We start from the raw sequence: 19,651 nt of genomic DNA, 5'->3' as shown, positions 1-19,651 counted from the left end.
CAACATAAGTAAGTACATACAGGAATCAGATTATTTGGGCCACATCACACAGTATTGGAATTTTACTGTTAGATTTAGGGAGAGCACATCTTCTGGAAATGACTGAAGGTGATAAAGATCCGTGAATGTCAGTTGATCACAGCATGTCTAGGAACCATCAGTGCCTTGTGCTGTAAAAAGCAAAATCACTCTGAGGGTGAAATAGGTAAATAATTGCCAACAGAGAAAGGGAAATATTAATACTCTGGCAAAATGATGAACAGTGACATTAATAATAAGACTGTGTAAAATTCTGATAATCAATTTTCAGGACCAGTGAGCATGTGCTAAGAAGGCCTCCTTGGCAGTTGATGGAAAGAGAGAATATTTACAAGAAAACCCCCATTAGCTAAAAAAAAATAAAGGACAGTAAAGAATATGGTTTTTTTTTTCCTGAAATTGTAACCACGGGGTGGAAACAAGTGATGCAAACAAGTCGATAAGAACTGGAAATATGATTTTTAAGAATAAGAACCCTATTGATCAAAAAGCAAAAACCAATCCCTTTAATGTGGATTTTGGCATCTTTCTAGGAAGTTTGTACAACACAGCTGCTTGTGGTAATGGAAAAGCTATTCTGTGACTTAAGTACAGTTTTGATATGGAAAATGCTGGAAAAATCAGAGATCAGAGACTACTTAATACTGTTTTAATTTTAAAAAAAGAATCATTAAATGGTGAACAGCATTGACACTTAGAAAACTGGGAAAATACAGTAATAGGATGCTAAAATTGCATCTTTTTAAACTCATATTTACAAATAAAAATTCCACTCTGTTAAAGTTGCATAACTAGATCTCAGGAATGCATATTTTTAGCTAATGTCTATATATAAATTGTTCAGATGGAATATTAAATTTTATAGCTGCATACAAAAATGGTATTTTAAATAACTGCTTTGCTCTCTAAGAAATGCAATAGGATTTTGCATTTACATTTGATTCTTGTGCATTTTAATCTTGGCAACAACTTCTATTTCTCACAACATCAGCTATGAAATGTGTGTCAATTGATGTGTAAATTTTTAGTATAAACTTGCTAAGGACTTTTCTATGAAAAATGTTTAGAGATGTGTAGCTTTTTCAGGTGCTAGTTTACAATAATTGCCTGCTTAGCTTCCAATCCAGGTGGCAAATCAAGCAAGCAGTAAATTCTGCACATTCACACAAATTGAGGAAGCACTGGAAAAGTTCTGTTTACTTTTTTTCATATTAGGGCCAAATATAATTGCATACATTGTGATGAATTTCTGTCATTTTTCACAGAAGTAGCATGCCTCTATAAAAAAGGATAAGGGAATGGGGAGATGGTTGAGCATTTCCCATTACATTTTGGAGTGAACATCCTGAAATTCCTTTAAATTTTTCTCATGTTCCTCAATTCTGATTCCCCACTACGTCATCTGAACACATCTTCAGCTTGCCAGTTGTCAGGGAGATTTAAATACAAATTTAAATATGTAAGTTTGTTCTACATTGTGACTACAAGCTTACAAACCATGACATTTTAACTTATTGTGCATGGCCTGAAACCATGTTACAGCTGTATTAGTTACCAGTAATCCCGGCAAGGCACTTCTCTCTTTTTGGAATAGGTGTCTGCCTGTATCATAAATTTAAGTGACTGAAAAAGATTTTCCATATTAGAAGGATTATCTAAGCATTGCACATGGGGCTTATTTCTTCTTACTGTAAACATGTCCAAAGCCACATATAAAAATATGGGTTAACACAGCAATAAGTAGCACTTAGAACACGTAAATTGATAGTAAATTTTAAATGAAGTAATCTTTCATACTTGTTGTGACCCAGTAAGAACCTACCAAAATGCCTGACTCTTGAGATCTGCATTAAGAGCTGTGTTTTTCATAGCTTTACCACCTTTCACGAGAACTTGGCTGGCCCCCAGACAGCACTGAAATACATTGCTTTCTTTCACATCCCTGGGCTACCAGCTGCTAAACTGTCATGTGCAGAGATACAGTAAGCTTGCAGGACTATGCTGAACAGTATAGTGCCTCTGTATTCTAGTTTTTGGTACTGCCACCCCTGCAAGGATGGAACACGTGATTTTATGCAGTTACTTAAAATCAGCCTTTACTCAGGACAAGTGAAAAAGCAAAAGAGGATTTAGTGTATCCCAAAATATGGTTTGACAAGGTTTCTAAGAATGCAAGTAATGGAAATGAAAAATGACTGTCCTTAATCAAAAACTCAAAAATGCAGGCCAAAATGTTTCCTTTTGCTTCCTGAATAGAAGCAGTGTCAGAACCTAACAGCAGAGCCATACTGACTCAGGCTGACAGTCCATCTAGCACAATCGCCTGTCTATATTGGTGACAAAAAGCTTTGGGGGAGTGCTTAAGGACAATTCAGGTGTATATGGTGCCCCAGGCATTGGTTTGGAGAAGACACGCACATGAGAGTCATTTAGGTACCAAAAGAATATGAAATATTGTTAATTTTTTCCAACAAAATATTGTAAGACAAACTTGTGAAACTTTTGTATTACAAACAAAACTTCATGAAACTGGGTGGAAAACAGTCATGTGTCAGAGGAGTTTTTGACCAAAAGTCATGTTAGACTTGTATAAATGGTACTGGCTAATATAGCCTTGGCATGGTTTAAGTCCAGCCATCAACTAAGCAGTACACAGCTGCTTGCTCACTTCCTATCCAGGAGGATGAGGGGAAGGGAATTGGGAGGGTTAAGGTGAAGAAACTCATGGATTGAGGTAAGAGCAGCTTAATAATGGAAGTAAAATAATAATAATAAATTGTAATTAAAAGGAAAAGGACAAAGAGAGAGAAATCCCAAGAAAGAGAAGTGATGCAAATGAAAACAGTTGCTCAACTCCAATCACCTGGTGCCCAGCCTGTCCCTGGGCAGTGGCCCTGCACCAGCCTCTCCCCCAGTTTATTGCTGAGCATGGTGATGTATAGCCTGGAATATCCCCACGTCAGCTGGGGTCAGCTGTCTCAGCTGTGCCCATTTCCACTTCCTTGTGCACCCCCAGCCTCCTCTCTGGTGGCAAGGCTTGAGGAGCAGAAAAGGCCTTGACTCTGTGTAAGCACTGCCCAGCAGTAATGAAAACATCCTTGTATTATCATCGACACCCTTTTCAGTACAAGTCCAGAACACAGCCCTGTACCAGGTGCTGTGAAGAAAATTAACTCTGCCACAGCCCAAACCAGCACATGCCTGCAGCTGATTATCCATTCCAGCTGCAGTAACTTTTTCAGTATGGACCCGAGTTGCCTTCAGTGTACTACATTACATTTACTTGCTCCCCCAGATGCATCTAACACAGAGCCACTAAAATGGTAGAAGAGTTTTTGTGCTGTAGTGGCACACCTGAGGAGTTACTGCAGATATTTACAGCTGTAATAAGAAGCACAGATTTTGGTGTGGCAAACCAGGCAAAGAGCACACAGATATTTGGGGGCTGTGGTCCAGTCTAAACACTTCAGAATGTGGTGGGAATGGTACTTAAACATTTTTGGCTTCCAGTCTTGGGCTGAGCATAATTGTTTATTTCTCACCTTCTTGTGTCACTTGATCACAGTGCCAGCTGTGCTCATATGTGATTGGCCGCCACACTTACCACAAATATGTTTTATAATTCTCCTCACATATGTCATGGAAAGGTTCAGGATGTCTCAGTTCTACTTTGAGTGCTGCTGTGGCTTTGCAGTTGTTTGTTTGCAGTGTTATTAATGTCAGGATTTTTTGTATTTCATTTGATGCAAATTGGAGCTGTTGTAAAGGGGGTTATGGGGTGCCATTACATGCACTGTGTTTAGTTACCTGGCTTATCCAGTAACACAACACACTGCAAGGTACCTAGAGCCTAAAATTATGCAATTTATTTTAAATCTCAAAACTAACAAAATTCTCCAAATCTTTGAAGTTAATTTTTTATTAACCTATTGAAAAATAAAATTAAAACAATGTAACTTTTTAACTAAAGAAAACATGACTCTTGCATGACGTGTTAAATAGAAAGGTTTGCTAATAAAAGCGTAGGGAGTTGTGGGTGTTGTTCACTTAGATCTTTGAAGGACTTGGTTTTATTCCAGTTCTACTTTTTTCAAGCTAACAGCTTTCAGAGTGGCTTATCTGTGACTTATGAAACTCATCATGCATCCCTATGTGTTCCTGTGGAAATTTCCATCTGCCTGTCACCTCTCAGATTTGGCTGCATGGGTGCTTCCCACTGCACTTTGCAGGAGCCTGCCTGTCTCCCCTTTCCTTCTTTTGGCCTCACCTCCTTTTTCTTTCTGAATCCACCTAAGCTGTTTTTCAGCCAGCCATGGTCTGCAGTACCCACAGAACAAACTCCAACTGCACTGAAAAGTTTTATCCTTCCTTACAGAAAGGTGTTTACCTTTTTTTCTGCTTGAAGACCTGATTTTGCAAAGTTTGTGAATTTATGTCATATAACTCTGTGTTACATAAAATCTGGAAGTAATGAAAATTGCAGCCTTCATTAATGACACAATTAAACATTGTGTCAACCATCAGCAGGTCCTGCATGCATCACTTCTGGGCTTCCCCCCTTGGCCTATGGACAGACAATTTTCAAAGGTCAAACATCACCGGAGTCCTTTTTCCCAAAGCAGTGTCCCAGATTCTGTTCCTGTTGGCATCAATTGTGGTTTAGGCAGAATGACAAGTCTCTGGAATTTTAACTGAGCTCATCAACTCCTTTTTCTCTTTTACCAAGAAAAGATAGTAAAGGTAAAATCAGAAGTGGGAGGTCCTGTCTTTCTTTTAACAGAGCTGCAATTACAATACTGTTGCTAATATCATTACCATATCAGCTGGATAGAAAAGGCCTTTTAATGAAGCACAAGTAGATGCTGTTTAATTTACAGACTAATTTTCCATTAGCAAGGCAATTTGCCACTGAATTCTTTAAAGGGCAGATCCCTAGCAATGCTCAAAATAAAGACCTACTTATGCAAGTAGATTTCAGTAAGTGGTGAAAAGAGGTAAATAAACAGAATTTACCCAGCAGCAAAACTAACACTGCATTTGTTAAAGTTATCTGTGTAAAGAAGGGTGTAGATTGACAGCAGTACGTTAGATTCTAGCAAGCAAATAAATATTTCTGTTCTCAGCTGTCCCATAGAAAACTTTCTGTGATTAACTGCAGAAGCACAAGAATATGCCCATTTGCAGATGATATACCAGTGAAAACTATAACAGATGAAAGTAAGAATAGCAAAATAAATGTATTTTGTATAAGCACTGAAACAGATCTTCCTTGCCTTCCTTCAGCCTTGAGGGGGTGATTTCTCGTTCATATCTCTTTCTAGTGATCAGATTACTCTTAAACCTGTATTTGGGGAGAAAATATAACTGAATTAATGTGTTAAGCTTTCCTTTTGGAACTATCTCATTGGATAATATTCACTGAAGGTGTAGGTTGTATTTCAGGAAAAGGTTTTTCAGCCAGAGGGTGATTGAGCTTTGGAACAGGCTCCCCAAGGAAGGGGTCACAGCACCAAGCCTGTCTGAGTTCAGGAAGTATTTGGAAAATGCTCTCAGACACCTGGTGTGGTCCTTGGGGTGTCCTGTGCAGGGCCAGGAGTTGGACTCAATGATCCTGATGGATGCCTTCCAACTCGACATATTCTGTGATTCTATGACCAACTAAATCTGTGCTGAATTATCTGATAAATGAGAGAGTGTGCAGTGAGTTGTAAAGATGAAAACCCAAGAAAAGGCCAAGAATGGGAAGTGGCATCTTCTGAAATATTAGTTGCAATTGAAAGGAATTAACTGACTCCTATAAATTCCCTGATTCAATATAAATATCCCAATCCTGTCCAGGATGTAGTTAGGTTTAAATGATGTAAAGTTATTATCCTGTTAAAGAGTGGAGCACATGCAACCTTGATGGTCTAAATGGAGCGGGTGCTTTGGGCAGTGGGCCCTGTCATTCCTCTTGGGAACCTTTCAGCACTAGTAAGCACACTCTGCATAAGCAGATCTGGTTTAGTGGTTAAAAACCAGCTATTTATATAACACAGAAGTGAAATTTCATAGTGCCATCCTAATCTCAAGTGTTTTTTTCATCGTCTCTTCTGTTTAAGAGGATCTGATAATTTTTATCTTATTTCTACTGTAAAAACATGCAAAGCATGTATTTGAGTCAAAATCCCCTGGAGGATATAATTTAGACAGAATATTGTGCCATGATTGATTCTCCCCTAGGATGCTGTAAACTGCCTAGTGGTTTAATAGTTTGCTATTTGAAATACTGCATGTTAAAATATGGAGATCTCTGTATTTGGGACTGCATCTGCTGTCATCTTCCCGAAGTTTAACACTTCTGTTAGTTTTGCAGGAATCTGAATTCTCCTCAGTACTTTTTGTCAAAATATTCAGTGGCTTCCTAGTCAATATTTAGGTAAATCAAGTAATTCTGCTTTCAATTCTTTTGTATTTTTCAGAAGCCCTGCCCCCTTTTTTCATGTTGCATATTTCACCAGAATCTAGATCTAGCTACCACTTCATCAAGTCTTAGAGTATTTCATTTAACAGTTTCGGTTCAATGTGAAAAACTTTACAGAATGTGATTAAGGTTAAGGTTAAAGCTTCTGAGTTTATGCATGTTTCATACTTACATCTTAAATACATATTGTTTTATAATAATTTTTCAGCATGCAGCAACAAAACTAAAATGTTGGTCTGACTTCTGCATTTCAGTATTAGAATTAAGCCTCATTTCTTCCACCTATGGACAATATAGCAGTGGAAAGGAAGACATTGAAATTGTACAAATGTGCAAATATATGCTTTTAAAGGGTTTTGCTGGTTCTACCAGAAATGAAGTAAGCCTGTTTATCAGAGTTTAGTTCTTGCTCTGAACTGGAAGCTTCTTACTCAAACTTGCATCCAATCTCTCTTGCTCATGTGGATGCAACCCTTGTTTTCTCCTCTTTTGTGACAGGTAACCTGGGGTCCCAGCTGGTTGAGTATAAAGAAGAGATGTACATAACATCTGACTGTGGGAACACGTGGCGTCAGGTAGGAAGCATAAATCATCAAAGGAACCTGGAAATAATTTTAATGTACCAAATGTGATGAATTATGTAATGCTTAACTAATCTTTAGATACTCTTTTGAAGGAGGTGGTATTATCATCTCCAGTTTGCTTAGAAACCAAGAGATTAAGAAGGTGATTTGCAAAGACTCAAATTGATCAGGCTGTCAGGTTCTGCTAAAGTTAAAATATTTTGGTCTCTTTAAAGATCTATAAGTATCTTATGCAAAAAACATAGTGTCTGTTTAGGTTTTTAATAATTTAAGTAATCTTCCTATGCTAATGATGAAGTGGACTTGGGCTAGGTCTTGCAGTACAAGCATGCCAAGCTAAAAGACATGGCTTAGGTACAAAGGCAAAAATTCTTCTGCTTCATAGTCTGAAAGCTGTTACTTAGCGTAAACTTTTTTCTTCATTGGAACTGAGAAAGTGAAAAAAGATTAAAAAAAAAACTTTTTAAAGTCTTTTAGCATGATTTAATAAATTCAGGGACTAGAAATACCAAAGTATTAAAAAGACAACAATGATGTAGTAATGCTATTTGAATTTTGGATGTCTTTTTCTTCCACTGATTAGTGTCAGTTAAAGCATATCACCTTTATTATGTATTGTTTCCTAACTTGCTCTGTCTCAGTGTGGTGGGTTTGCCCTGGCTTGATGCCAGGTGCCCACCGATCTCTCTCTGTCACTGCCCTCCTCAGCTGGACAGGGGAGAGAGAATATAACAAAGAGCTCATGGGTTGAGATAAGGACAGGGAGAAATTGATTACCAGCTACCATCACAGGCAAAAATGACCTGACTTGGGGGAGATTAATTTGAATAACAGACTAGATAGTGAGAAATAAACCCAAATCTTAGAACATGTTCCCCCTACCTCGCCCTTCATCCTGGGCTTGACTTTACTCATTAATTCTCTACCTCCTCACCCTGAGTCACACAGGGGAATGTGGAATGGGGTCTGCAGTCCGTTCACCACACGTTGTCTCTGCTGCTCTTTCCTCCTCAAGGGGAGGACTCACACTCTTTCCCTGCTTCAGTGTGATGTCCCTCCCAAAGAAGACAGCTTTCAATCAACTTCTCCAACATGAGTCCTTTCCATGGGCTGTAGTTCTCCATAAGTTCTGCAGAATGAGTGCTTCCCATGGGCTGCAGCCCATCAGGGACAGTCTGCTCCAGCATGGGTCCCCTGTGGGACCATAAGTCCTACCAGCAAACCTGCTCCAGCATCAGCTCCCTGTGGGGTTGCAGCCTCCTTCAGGCATCCATCTGCTCCAGTGTGGAGTCCTCCAGGGGCTGCAGGTGGGTCTCTGCTCCAGCATGGACCTCCATGGGCTGCAGGGCACAGCTGCCTCACCATGGGCTGCACTGGGGGGTGCAGGGGAATCTGTGCTCTGGCACCTGGAGCACCTCCTGCTCTGCCTTCTGCCCTGACCTTGGTGTCTGCAGGGCTGTTCCTCTCTCATATTCTCAGCTCTTCACTCCTGCTGCAGTTGCTGTTGTGCACTTCTCAAATACATAATCCCAAATGTGCTGCTGCTGTCGCTGATTGACTCTACCTTGAGCAGTGGTGTGTCCATCTTGAAGCTGGCTGGTGCTGGCTGTCCAATGTGGGAAAGCTTCTCTAGAAGTGTCTCGAAGAAGCCACCTCTGTAGACTAACCTGCTACCCAAACCTTGTCGTGCAAACCCAATACACTCAGCACAGGGATATTTTCTTTCTCTATATATGTATATATCAACAATTCACAGTATCATATAGATTCTACTTATAATATATATCCAGGATAAAAAAAAGCACCCTCAAAAAATTTTTTTTCAAAAAAATGATATCATTTCAGTTAAAATAGTATTGTAGTGTTCAACTGAAATAAATTTTTTTTATTTTCTGAGAACCATTAAGTGTGAAAATGTTCTCAGTAGTGTTACTGAGCTTGGGGAATTTGAGATTAAAAAAGAAAAATACAGACAGTTTCTTATATTACTATGGTAGGGTGCCACTAGTACTCCACAAAGTACTTTAAAAATAAATGGATTTTTTTTTTAATGAAAATGTCCTTTGATTTTTAAAAGATAAAATTTTATACCAAATACCTTCTTGAAATCTAGCATACAATAAATAGGTGTTTAAATGCAAGAGCCTTCCAGCATTTACAGTGGGTACTGTGTTGTTTAATACTTCTTAGAGGCCTCTCATAATTTGTTGTCAGCATTTGCCAAAGTTTTATAGTTTTTCTGGGGTGAAAAATAAGAAGAAACGAGTGAATGAGATCAAATTAATATTTTCAATGGTTTTTATTTGCAGAGACACTCAGGTAAATAATATGTGTTGAAACTTGACCCTAAGGTGCCTAATTATGCTGTAAAATCAACCACAAATTGATCCCTCATTGTGGCAGTCAAAATGGCAAACAACATCGCTAGTTTTATTTTAATTAAAACTGCTATGAAGCCTTTGAAAGAGCTTACTCAATTCTAATATTTGTGATCAGAATGGAACTGTAGATTATTTTATGTATTTTATGGCCTCACTGTTCATGATCATTTCTTCCAGAGGACAGCAGCACATTTCCTTTCTCTGCTGGAATACATACAACAAAAGAAAAGGCTTCAATCAGGTGGTAAAGGAATTTAGATAATTCAGTAAATTGCAGGTCTCGTGAACTGGTGAAATCCCATGCTTTGGCACAACTCTTTGTCTAAGTCTCTACCTTGGAACTTTGTGGTTGTCATTGACAAGGGCCTGGCACCTTTCTCACACGCTCACATGATGTTGCAGAGCTGTTTACAGAGGAGAAAAGGAGCAGTGTGTGCTTGTGTATAGAGACAGAGAATGCAGAAAAGCAAACGTAAGAGACTTAGGAGAAAATGTACTGCAGGAAATTAAATAAACCTTTCTTGAAATAATAGCAGTATTGGTTCAAAGGATTATAGGACTTTGGGGAAGGTTAAAGATCCTGTAATTCAACGGTGTGCTCTGAGACAGCATCAAACATACAAGGAACATCTCTACAGGAGGTTTCCCAGAACTATTTGTTAATCCTTCCCTGTAGGAGATTCTGGCTTCATGGTGCTTCACCATTCTTCACAGATTTTTCTGAATATTTGACATAAGCTGACTGTTCCTTTTGCTCCTGTTCTTGTTCTTGTTTCTGTTCACAAATTGTACAAGTTTTCCTCTTACCTTTTGAGAGGAGTGGTTTCCTGTCACCTTTGAATAACTTTTTAGATGTTAAAAGGTGATTATCAGGTCTATGCTGAATATAGGGATTTTGCCCTTGGAAACAGCAAACTCAAATCCACTGATTTTCCTAATGACCCAAATTTCTGAAGTGGTTTTTTTTTTTCTTTTTTTTTTGCTCATTGGTTGGACTGTCTAATATGGCATTCCTCTCCTGATGCATGATAAGACTGAATGCAAAATTACAAACTTTATCAGTACTTAACATAATGAAATGACTGCCCTTGATGTCTTGACATTACTGGCACCCCATTTGGGAAGATTTCTTTACGTTAGCATGACAAAATTGACAGTTTCTGATTCTTAACTGGGACCTGAGTCTGCAATCCATTCTCACTTTAACAACAATCTGCTGATCATTCTTTTCCATAATTTCTTGACCATCTATATATACTTAAATTATTTTAAGGCTTGTGAGGGTCCTTATTGCTCTTTACAATTGCCTGAAAGGAGATTGGGGGGTAGATAGGTGGGGTTTGGTCTCATGTCCCAGGTAACGAGTGACAGGACAAGAGGAAATGGACTTGAGTTGCAGAAGGGAAGGTTTAGATTGGATATTAGGAAAAACACTGAAAATATGGTCAGGCATTGGAACAGGCTGCCCAGGGAAGTGGTTGAGTTGCCGTCTCTAGAAGTGTTCAGATAATGTGTTAATATGGCACTTGGGAACATGGTTAGACAGACTTGGCAATGCTCAGGGTTCATGGCTGGACTCAATGGTCCTAGAAGTCTTTTCCAAATTTACTGATTCTATGATTGGTTTCAACTGAACCCCTATTTCCGTAGCTTGCATTTGATGTGGTCATATAAGGGTTCAGGAAGACTTACCTATTAACAGAGGCAGTGTTCATAGGTAGAAACGAATGCCTAAATGACAGTTTTGTGAAATTAAGTAAATTCTGGTGATAAATGGAAATGTTTGAGAAAATAACAGAAGGTTACCAACAGAAGGTTGGTAAGGAGGATTGAAAACACAGCCACATGACATGCAGCTCCGGTGTCAAAACCCACATATATCACACTCACACTAGTAGGTATTTGGTCTTCTGTGTTGGACAAGTCAAACGTCTGTGTTTAGATAACATAGGCCTGTGATAGAGGCACAGTATCAAACATGCCTGAGATCCCTGCCCTGCTTCAGCAAAGACCAAAGCAGAGTGGTAAATTACACCTGTGCAAACCCCTGAAATACAGCTGAAAGCAGCAGGCTGGGTGATCCTCCAGCATGGACTGAGCTCTGCAGTGTCTTCATCCCCACTTGTGTGTCTCTGCCCAGGTGCTGCTTCAGGGCTCACCTGGTTGGCCAGGTAATGAGAATAAATTTATTATTGAATTTCATCTGTGGTTTTGTGGTTGTTCCTGTGTCCTGCCTGTGCCAGCTCACACAAAAAATAAAAACAAGATTTGTGGTTATAAGTAACCACAATACCACTTGGGTTGGTTCCAGTTGTTCTTCTGCCTTTTGTGGCTGAGGTGATTGTTGATATATCTTGAAACCATCACTCTTTTCTTAAGAAAAAAAATTAAATTTGGAGCTATGTACTCTACAACATTGCACTGTAAATAGCAGTAGTTTAGGAGGTGATTGGCAAGTAACTTAAACATCCATGCCGTGAACTGACTGTAGAAGAAGGAGATCTCACCTTGGCATTATCATGAACTATGTGGGCTTAGAATCATAGAATCATTTAGGTTGGAAAAGACCCTTAAGATCGTTAGGTCCAACTGTTAACTTAAGTGCCAAGTGGACCATGAAGATGTAGCTTAAGATGAACTCATGTTTATTTGAAAGATTTCTCTATTACACCAGGAAAACAATATCAAAAAATGTTTTAATGAGCATGAACTCTTAGGATACTCTGTTAAGTGCTAAGGATTACCTTGTGTATACACATGAGGTTTTTTATTATTTTTCTAATACTGATTTCTGTTCACAGTTGTGGTTGCTTCTGCTATTTCACCAGCATCTGTTAAAACACTGTACTTGAGATACAGCAAAGAGAGCAAGAGAAAAGTCTGGCTTTCAAAAGAAATGGCATAAATAAAAGGAAAAAGTCAGCAACAATAAACCTTTCACATTTGATCTGCTGCCAAAGTAGCTCTTGCAGCAACAAAATGCTCAGTTAAGCTAATGAGGTTACACAGAAAGCCTTTTGGATGTCTAGGAACTAAATCTAGATCTCTGGAGCTTTAGTCTGATGCTTTTTTTTGTTGGAATATTATTTATCTGTGTCAAATCCTTGTGTATCAAAGCAACTTGGAAAACCTTTGGTTAAGTGAGAATACATGTTTTCCTGCAGGCATCTTAGGAGATAGATGGTAACACTTCTAAGCGCAACATAAAAGGATGTAATTACAGCTTTTCAGCCCTGAGAAGGTCCAACTGGCTCATTCTGTGTAGAAAAGCTTCTGTTTCCAGATTTGAGTTTAGTAATGGATATCACTTGATGAAAGAAAAAAGTAATCTCAGGAAATTTTGTTTATTTTTTTGAACTTCTGTATTGCAAAGCAAATTGTATGGCATATATTTCTCTAGGATCACTTAAACATGCTCTCACTGATTTCATGGAGCTAGCCCAATTTCTTCCAATGGATATTCTGACCTGAAATAGCTGCAGAAGTTGTTGGGACAGACATAGAAAAAAAAGCATTTAGAGCAGAAGGAAGAGGACAGAATAGAAGCTGACATTGTGATTATAAAGCACAGAATGTGCACAAAAAATTACAGAAATAGTTTATAAAAATCTTGTTCGGTAGTGACTGGCTACTAGTAAGGATCTGAATAGATTTACTGCCTGCTTTAGTTAGTGGAGAGATGTATATCAGAATTTGTGGCCTATTGTGAACTCACATATGTCATCTTCTTGGGTCTGAACTTCATCTCTCACACTGGGACCACCTTTCCCTCGATCCTTTGCAAACTGTTTGCCTTGGTTTTGTTACCAGAAAGTAGAGATAAGTATTTACTTTTGTGATGAACTGGCATGAAACTGCTAATTCTTTTCAATGTATTGAAGATGAAGAATTGTTTTCATATGGCTTTCATACATTTTGTTTATAAAAAGTTTGAAGTGTGGGCAAGAAGAACATGATATAACAATGTCATTAATATGCCCGTAGTGTGTCCTCTGTGCTTTATAGTGTGCTAAAGCAGGGTGTTAAAATGGTACATGAGGAATTGCCATGGTGCTTTTCTGGGAAGGGCTAATTTGTATAAAGTGGTGCAGATATCAGCTTCCTTTTTCTTCAGCATGGTGGTGAAGCTTTGGGAGACTTGGTGTCCCAGCACATACTGTTGCAGTTTGGTTTGAGGGAAGTTTAGAGGAAAATCGAAACTCTGCTTGCTTATCTGTCTCCAGCTGATCTCATCCTTTTGAAGTGCATCTAAAATTAATGTCTGTCCTTTACTGAATTCTCTTCTAAAATGCACAGCTGGGTGAGTAAGTAGATAGGACTATAAATGCCTCATGTCAGGGTTTTGCCTGTAAATTGGCAACATTGAAAAACCGATCAGACACTTGAAGCCCTAGGATTCCCATAAAATATGTTCTTAATAGATGAGAGGAAGACTGAGTTCTCAACCCAAATTAAGTGCTTCCTACTTTTGAAATAATGGTGAGTGTGCTGTAAGATATTTTCACCCCAGCTTTGGTTCAGTCTTGCTGAGAAATCCTCTAAATGTAGCATTTAGTTTTGCCAAAAAAAGAAAATTTGGTATTGTCAGTATTTTTTCATTCACAAGGCAAAGTAAAGCTAACCTTTATGGTTTTCACCTTTGCTTTGTCAAAGCACATAGAAGACTGCATGCTTGTCTATAAATGCTAAGTGTGTGTGATAATTCTCATGTATCACTTGCTTCTTTGTTAAATGAACTTTCACAGGTTAATAAAATGAGTATTCTGTCTTAAAACAGATTTGAGATGTAAAACAGGAAACCTGTGCTTTTATTTTAGTACTGCTGATGACCTCTAGAAAAGGAATTGAAATAATTTAGGAATTTTTTAATCCTTTATACCATTAAATCAATAGTACGTGTATTTTGGTCCAAATTCAGAGTGGCCTCCATGGTACATCACATAATATTTTAACTTAAACTCACTGACACTGGAAATGAGGAAAACATCCTTGCACCACTTATTTCACATTCTGTAGGTTCTGGAGAGTATGTGAGAAAGTCACAGACAGCAGTTCTTTTCCTTTTTTTCTTAGAATTAAACTACAAAGCATTTTATTCTTCAGGATACACAGAATATGGCAAACACCAAAGAAAGGTGATGGGTCACTTGGTGATATATAACAGGAAGGAATGCAGAATGCATACTATGAGAACTGTAAGCTTGGGCTAAAATCACTTTAGGCAGTTTAATCTGACTGTGATTTGAACCTGAACATTTTCTGATTCACCTGCTTAACTTTCTTTTCTTTTACAGCTGGGAGAAATATAAGAGTTAACCTGACTTTTATGTCCTTTTCAGTTTGAAGTGTGGACATTATAAAACACAAGTCTCTTAATTCTTTTTTGCTTGTTCATTTTATTTCAGCTGTTTTGTACATTTGCTTAGCTGGCCTTTCTTTGTCTGACTTGTAGGTCTTTGAAGAAGAGCACCACATCTTGTACTTGGACCATGGTGGAGTTATTGTGGCTATCAAAGACACCTCCATCCCTCTGAAAATACTCAAGTAATCCTACAGTCAATTAGAGTAGAGCTATTGTGTATTCAAGACCTCAGGCAAAGTTCAGAGTTTAAGATAAGCATTTCAATGTGATCATGTATGAATCATAGGTGGGGTCATCTTAATTTAACATTCATTAAGTCAACAAAATGCAGTTGGATGTTTACTTAAGATTACTTCATGGTGCTGAAGGTACCATGGCATAATGCATCAATCATAAGAAGCTTGTTGCAAAGCATTTTGATATAAAATATCTAGTTTTAGACTGCACAATAGTGCAGCAAAACATGGTAACCTTGTGTAATGGCACACAGAACTATAATCTTCAGCATAAAAAACTGTAAGACATCTTCATCACTTGTGAATTGTTTGTTTTCGCAGAATTGTGTTATATACACGAGTAGGAACTAAGCTCTGTGCCTGGTTTTCTGGGATGAAAGCCATTGTTAGCCTACTATCCAAAAGACCTGGAGGAAATGTGCAGAAGAAAGAGACTTTGACTCATAAATTTTGGATGCACATTTGAAATACGTTTTGAAATATGTTTTGCTGATTCATCAGTATGATTTGCAAATGTTTAAGTGGATGGTAGCAGCTGTGAAGGGCCATCATCATCTTGGTGCCTGGAGTTACTGCACCTCCCATGTTTTCGCAGTTGGCCTCTCGTGTTTCACTGGCCTCTGCTGAACAGGTCTATAGCTTAGAGACTACTAGAAAGAATGAAATGTGAATTAACTTGCTTTTGAATAGTCAAGGTAGCAAGATAGTTTGTTGACAGAGCTCAGTTTTTAATCGGGCTGAGAAATTTTATTGTTGTGGAGAATTTATTACACCTTCTCATAAAAATGGGAATCCCTGGATAAGTTGCTGAGAAGAAGATCTCATTAATGTCATGCACTGTCTAGGCATACTGTATTTTTTTGATCAAAAATCCTAAGCTTTAGTAGTGAGGGGATTTTTTAAAGTGCATTCTGTTTGTATAGCAATAGTTGTAAATGAAAGCCATTTCTGCTTTTTTACAGGTTCAGCATAGATGAAGGCCAGACCTGGAGCACACATAATTTTACCAGCACTTCTGTCTTTGTAGATGGATTACTTAGTGAACCTGGAGATGAGACACTGGTCATGACGTAAGGTTTTAGTTTCACCTCTATTTTCAGGGCTCTCTCTATGCACTTGCACAGATTTTCAGCTGCACATGTATGAGATAGTCCTTGAGTCAGTGGCTTTTGCTTCTCACAGTCACATGGACATTTACACTAATGTCTGATCCTCCCTGGTATGTAACCTGTCTTTGAAATTATCTGACTGCAATATTTCGGATTGTAAAGAAGTGTTATGCTCATATGAAATCTTGCAAAGTTACCACCAGGGTAATAGGACTGTAATAATAGGACAGTAATAATAGGACTGCAATACAAATCTGAAAGATGTAAGGAAAAAAAATAACTATTTCCTCTTGGGAGTATTTTGTTTTCTACAGATTTTTAGTCAGACATCAGAAGTGTTAAACATCTATTGTCTTCGCAGCGCAAGTAACTATAGTGTTGTCTTAGTAAATAGCACTGCAGTACTTGGTGTAACCAAGCACTGTGCTAACAAATATTTGTTTTTATTCTGTGCAGTGACAGAGGCAGATGCTGTGAATAGAGCTAAAAATAACCAAATTCTGCAACTCAAGCTCCTGTTCATCTGTCTTTTTACAAAGGAGCAGGGACATCTGGATCTGAGCTGCACATTTTGCTCCATCTCTGGGACAAATTCTAGTATTTTAGAAGTGTCTGAGAGTAAAAAACACCTGTCCAGTCAGGGAGAAAGGCACATGCTGTCTGCAGCTGGAAAGGGGAATGCACTCAGGGCAGAGCATGCAGGTTGTTGCATGTGCTCCTATTAAAACAGTTTGTGTGATCCTTTATATTGGAGCTCAGTGTGCTTGTGACAAGCTTTTTCTCTCAGGAGTTACAAATCGAGCTGTACCAGTAGCATTTTCCCCAGGGAAAAATAAATTAATAGCCCAATATATAAAGGACCCTCAGCAAAACAGAAATCCTACCCAATGTACTTAAAAGTGTTGTGCCAAGTTCATAACACTGTGCTATGCAGAGGTGGATTTGGTCTGTTGGTTATTTCTTTCTCCGCTGCCCCATTTATCCTCTATTATACAGCTATGACCTGAGAAGAACAGTATTACCCCATCATCTTCCACTTCCCTCAAATACAGGTTTATTTTTGATGTAATATATGCCACATGAAGACACTTATGCCTCTGAATGAGGGATTTCCATTGATTTCAGTAAAAGTAGACAGATCAAAAGCTTATCCCAAGATGTACTTAGGCAGATAAAATGATGTGTGATGACTATATGCACTGGGCTTGGGTTTTTTTCTTAGTAAGTATCATTTAAAAACCATGATTCTGTGAAGATGTGTTTAAATATCTGCCTGAATGGGCTAAAGAGCTCTTGTAGAACCTGATGCCTTTTTAAAATCATCTATCTGAAATATATAGAACTGTAGCTAGATTTGGTACATGAGCCCAAATTGACAACAAAAGCATCATGTGACTTGTGTGTATCTAACAGCACAGCAAGAGTCTGACCCCAATACGTAACGCCAGGCTTGTGGGATCTTACTTTTTAGCTAGTTTTATTGAGCATGGAGGGCATCAAACACATAATATCACAGATTGGACCTGAAGACGTGTGCAAATTTCGTACTGGATTCTAAAGATAATGAGAAGAATAAACCTGCAGTGTGTGTTTCATTGTTGCCATTGTATCAGCTTCCTTGTTTCTCCTGCTGCTTTTGACTTCAGGGTGATGCTGCCAGCCCAGTGGTGCTCTGTCTGACTTTATGTCAAGACCTTTTGCTGTTTTCTCTGGCTTAATTAATTTTTTCTGGAAACTTATTCTTGTACTAAGTTGTGATTGACTTAATCTACAGTGATTTGTTGCTTTTGAGTAGGACACATTCCCTGGAAAAAAACAGAAGCCAACTATGCCATCTTTTCCATTTTATTAGATAAAATTTTCTTTCAAGTAGAACATAGTAAGATGAGTTTGTGTATGGTAGTGGAAATAAATTATTAGTGTCTTTCACCTTAAGGAATCCCCAAATCCATTGACAAGGACCTAGTCTGATATTTTTACTAGTACAGGAACTGAACTAGTACAGTGTTTTTTACTAGTACAAGAATTTGATTTTCTTCCTTTGGTATGGAGTGTGTTTGAATAAAGACTTTGAATAGAGTGCAATGCCAAAATCCACATAAAATAGGAGAGATAGCATAATTCTGAAGTGGGAAGGTGATAACTTAAAAAATGTGCAGCAAAATTGAGGAACAGACTATTTCATTTAAAGCTTCTAGAATAAACTCACGAAAGAGTCAGAGAATATTTTACTTGTACTGAAAGTGACTGTTACAGCAAAATCCTGGTTCCACTGAAGTCAGTCTGTCTGTAAGAGAGATTTCTCATTCTCCAGCGTGGTGTCTGGGATATTGACCTGACCTGTAAGTGACTTGCATTTGAATTCCAGTTCTGTCATAATTTATCCAAAATCACAGAATCATAAAATCACAGAATGGTTTGGTTGGAAGGTATCTTAAAGGCCATCTAGTTCCAACCCCCCTTTCATAGGCAGGGCCACTTTCTACTAAACCAAGTTGCTCAAAGCCCCATCCAACCTGGCCTTGAACACTTCCAGGGATGGGACATCCACAGATTCTCTGGGCGACCTGTGCCTCAGTAAAGAATTTTTCCTGTAAATCTAATCTAAACCTAGCTTGCTTCAACTTAAGGCCATTCCCCCTTGTCCTATCACTGCATGCTCTTGTAAAAAATCTCTCCTCATGTCTCTTGTAGGTCCCTTTCAGGTACTGGCGGGTGCTGTAAGGTCTCCCTGGAGTCCTCTCCAGGCTGAACCTCACTTCTCTCAGCCTGTCTTCCTAGCAGAGGTACTCCAGCCCTCTCACTGCACTCCTCTGGACTTGCTCCAACACCTCCACATCCTTCTTATGTTGGGGACCCCAGAGATGGATGCAGCACTATGGGTGAGGTCTCATGAGAGTGGACAGAGGGGCAGAATCCCCTCCCTTGTCCTGCTGCCTACTGTGCTCTGGATGCAGCCCAAGACACATTTGGCTTTCTGGGCTGTGAGCACGTGCTACTGGCTCGTGTTGGATTTCTTGTCAACCAACACCCCCCAGTCCTTCTCCTCAGGGCTGTTTTTAACTCATTCTTCCACCCAGCCTTTATTTGTGCTTGGGATTGACCCGAACCAGGTTTAGCACCTTGCACTTGGCCTTATTGAACTTCATGAGGTTCACACAGGCCCACCTCTTGAGCCTGTCGATATCCCTCTGGATGGCATCCCTTCCCTCCAATTGTCAACCACACCACAGAGTTTGGAGTCATTGGCAGATTCTCTGAGGGAGCACTTGATCCCACCATCCATGTCACTGACAAAGGTGTTAAACAGCGCTAGTCCCAATGCTGACCCCTGAGGAATGTCACTCAGGACTGTTTTCCATTCCCAGGTGAAGTGGTCTAGTAAGCTTTACTGAAGAAACAGAAAAATGTGAACCTGGTTGCCTCAAGTCTTCATTTCAGAAAGTTTTGTGTTTTCTCCAAAACAGAGGACAACTA

At 38.9% G+C, this 19,651-nt stretch overlaps 1 protein-coding gene across 6 annotated transcripts in view; it reads left to right on the top strand.

Moving 5' to 3' along the window:
* The window catches only part of SORCS2 (sortilin related VPS10 domain containing receptor 2), a 551,258-nt gene that overhangs the window by 478,230 nt on the left and 53,377 nt on the right, over positions 1-19,651 (top strand). For all 6 annotated transcript variants that reach the window (XM_048304588.1, XM_048304587.1, XM_048304585.1 and 3 more), the window contains exons 12-14: positions 7,001-7,077; positions 14,920-15,011; positions 16,028-16,135. In XM_048304588.1, coding sequence (XP_048160545.1) covers positions 7,001-7,077; positions 14,920-15,011; positions 16,028-16,135 — 277 coding nt within the window. The remainder of the gene's footprint in view (positions 1-7,000; positions 7,078-14,919; positions 15,012-16,027; positions 16,136-19,651) is intronic.

Source organism: Corvus hawaiiensis, chromosome 5 (genome assembly GCF_020740725.1).
Source record: "Corvus hawaiiensis isolate bCorHaw1 chromosome 5, bCorHaw1.pri.cur, whole genome shotgun sequence".
Taxonomy (NCBI): Eukaryota; Metazoa; Chordata; class Aves; order Passeriformes; family Corvidae; genus Corvus; species Corvus hawaiiensis.
This window is presented reverse-complemented; position numbering and strand designations above follow the sequence as displayed.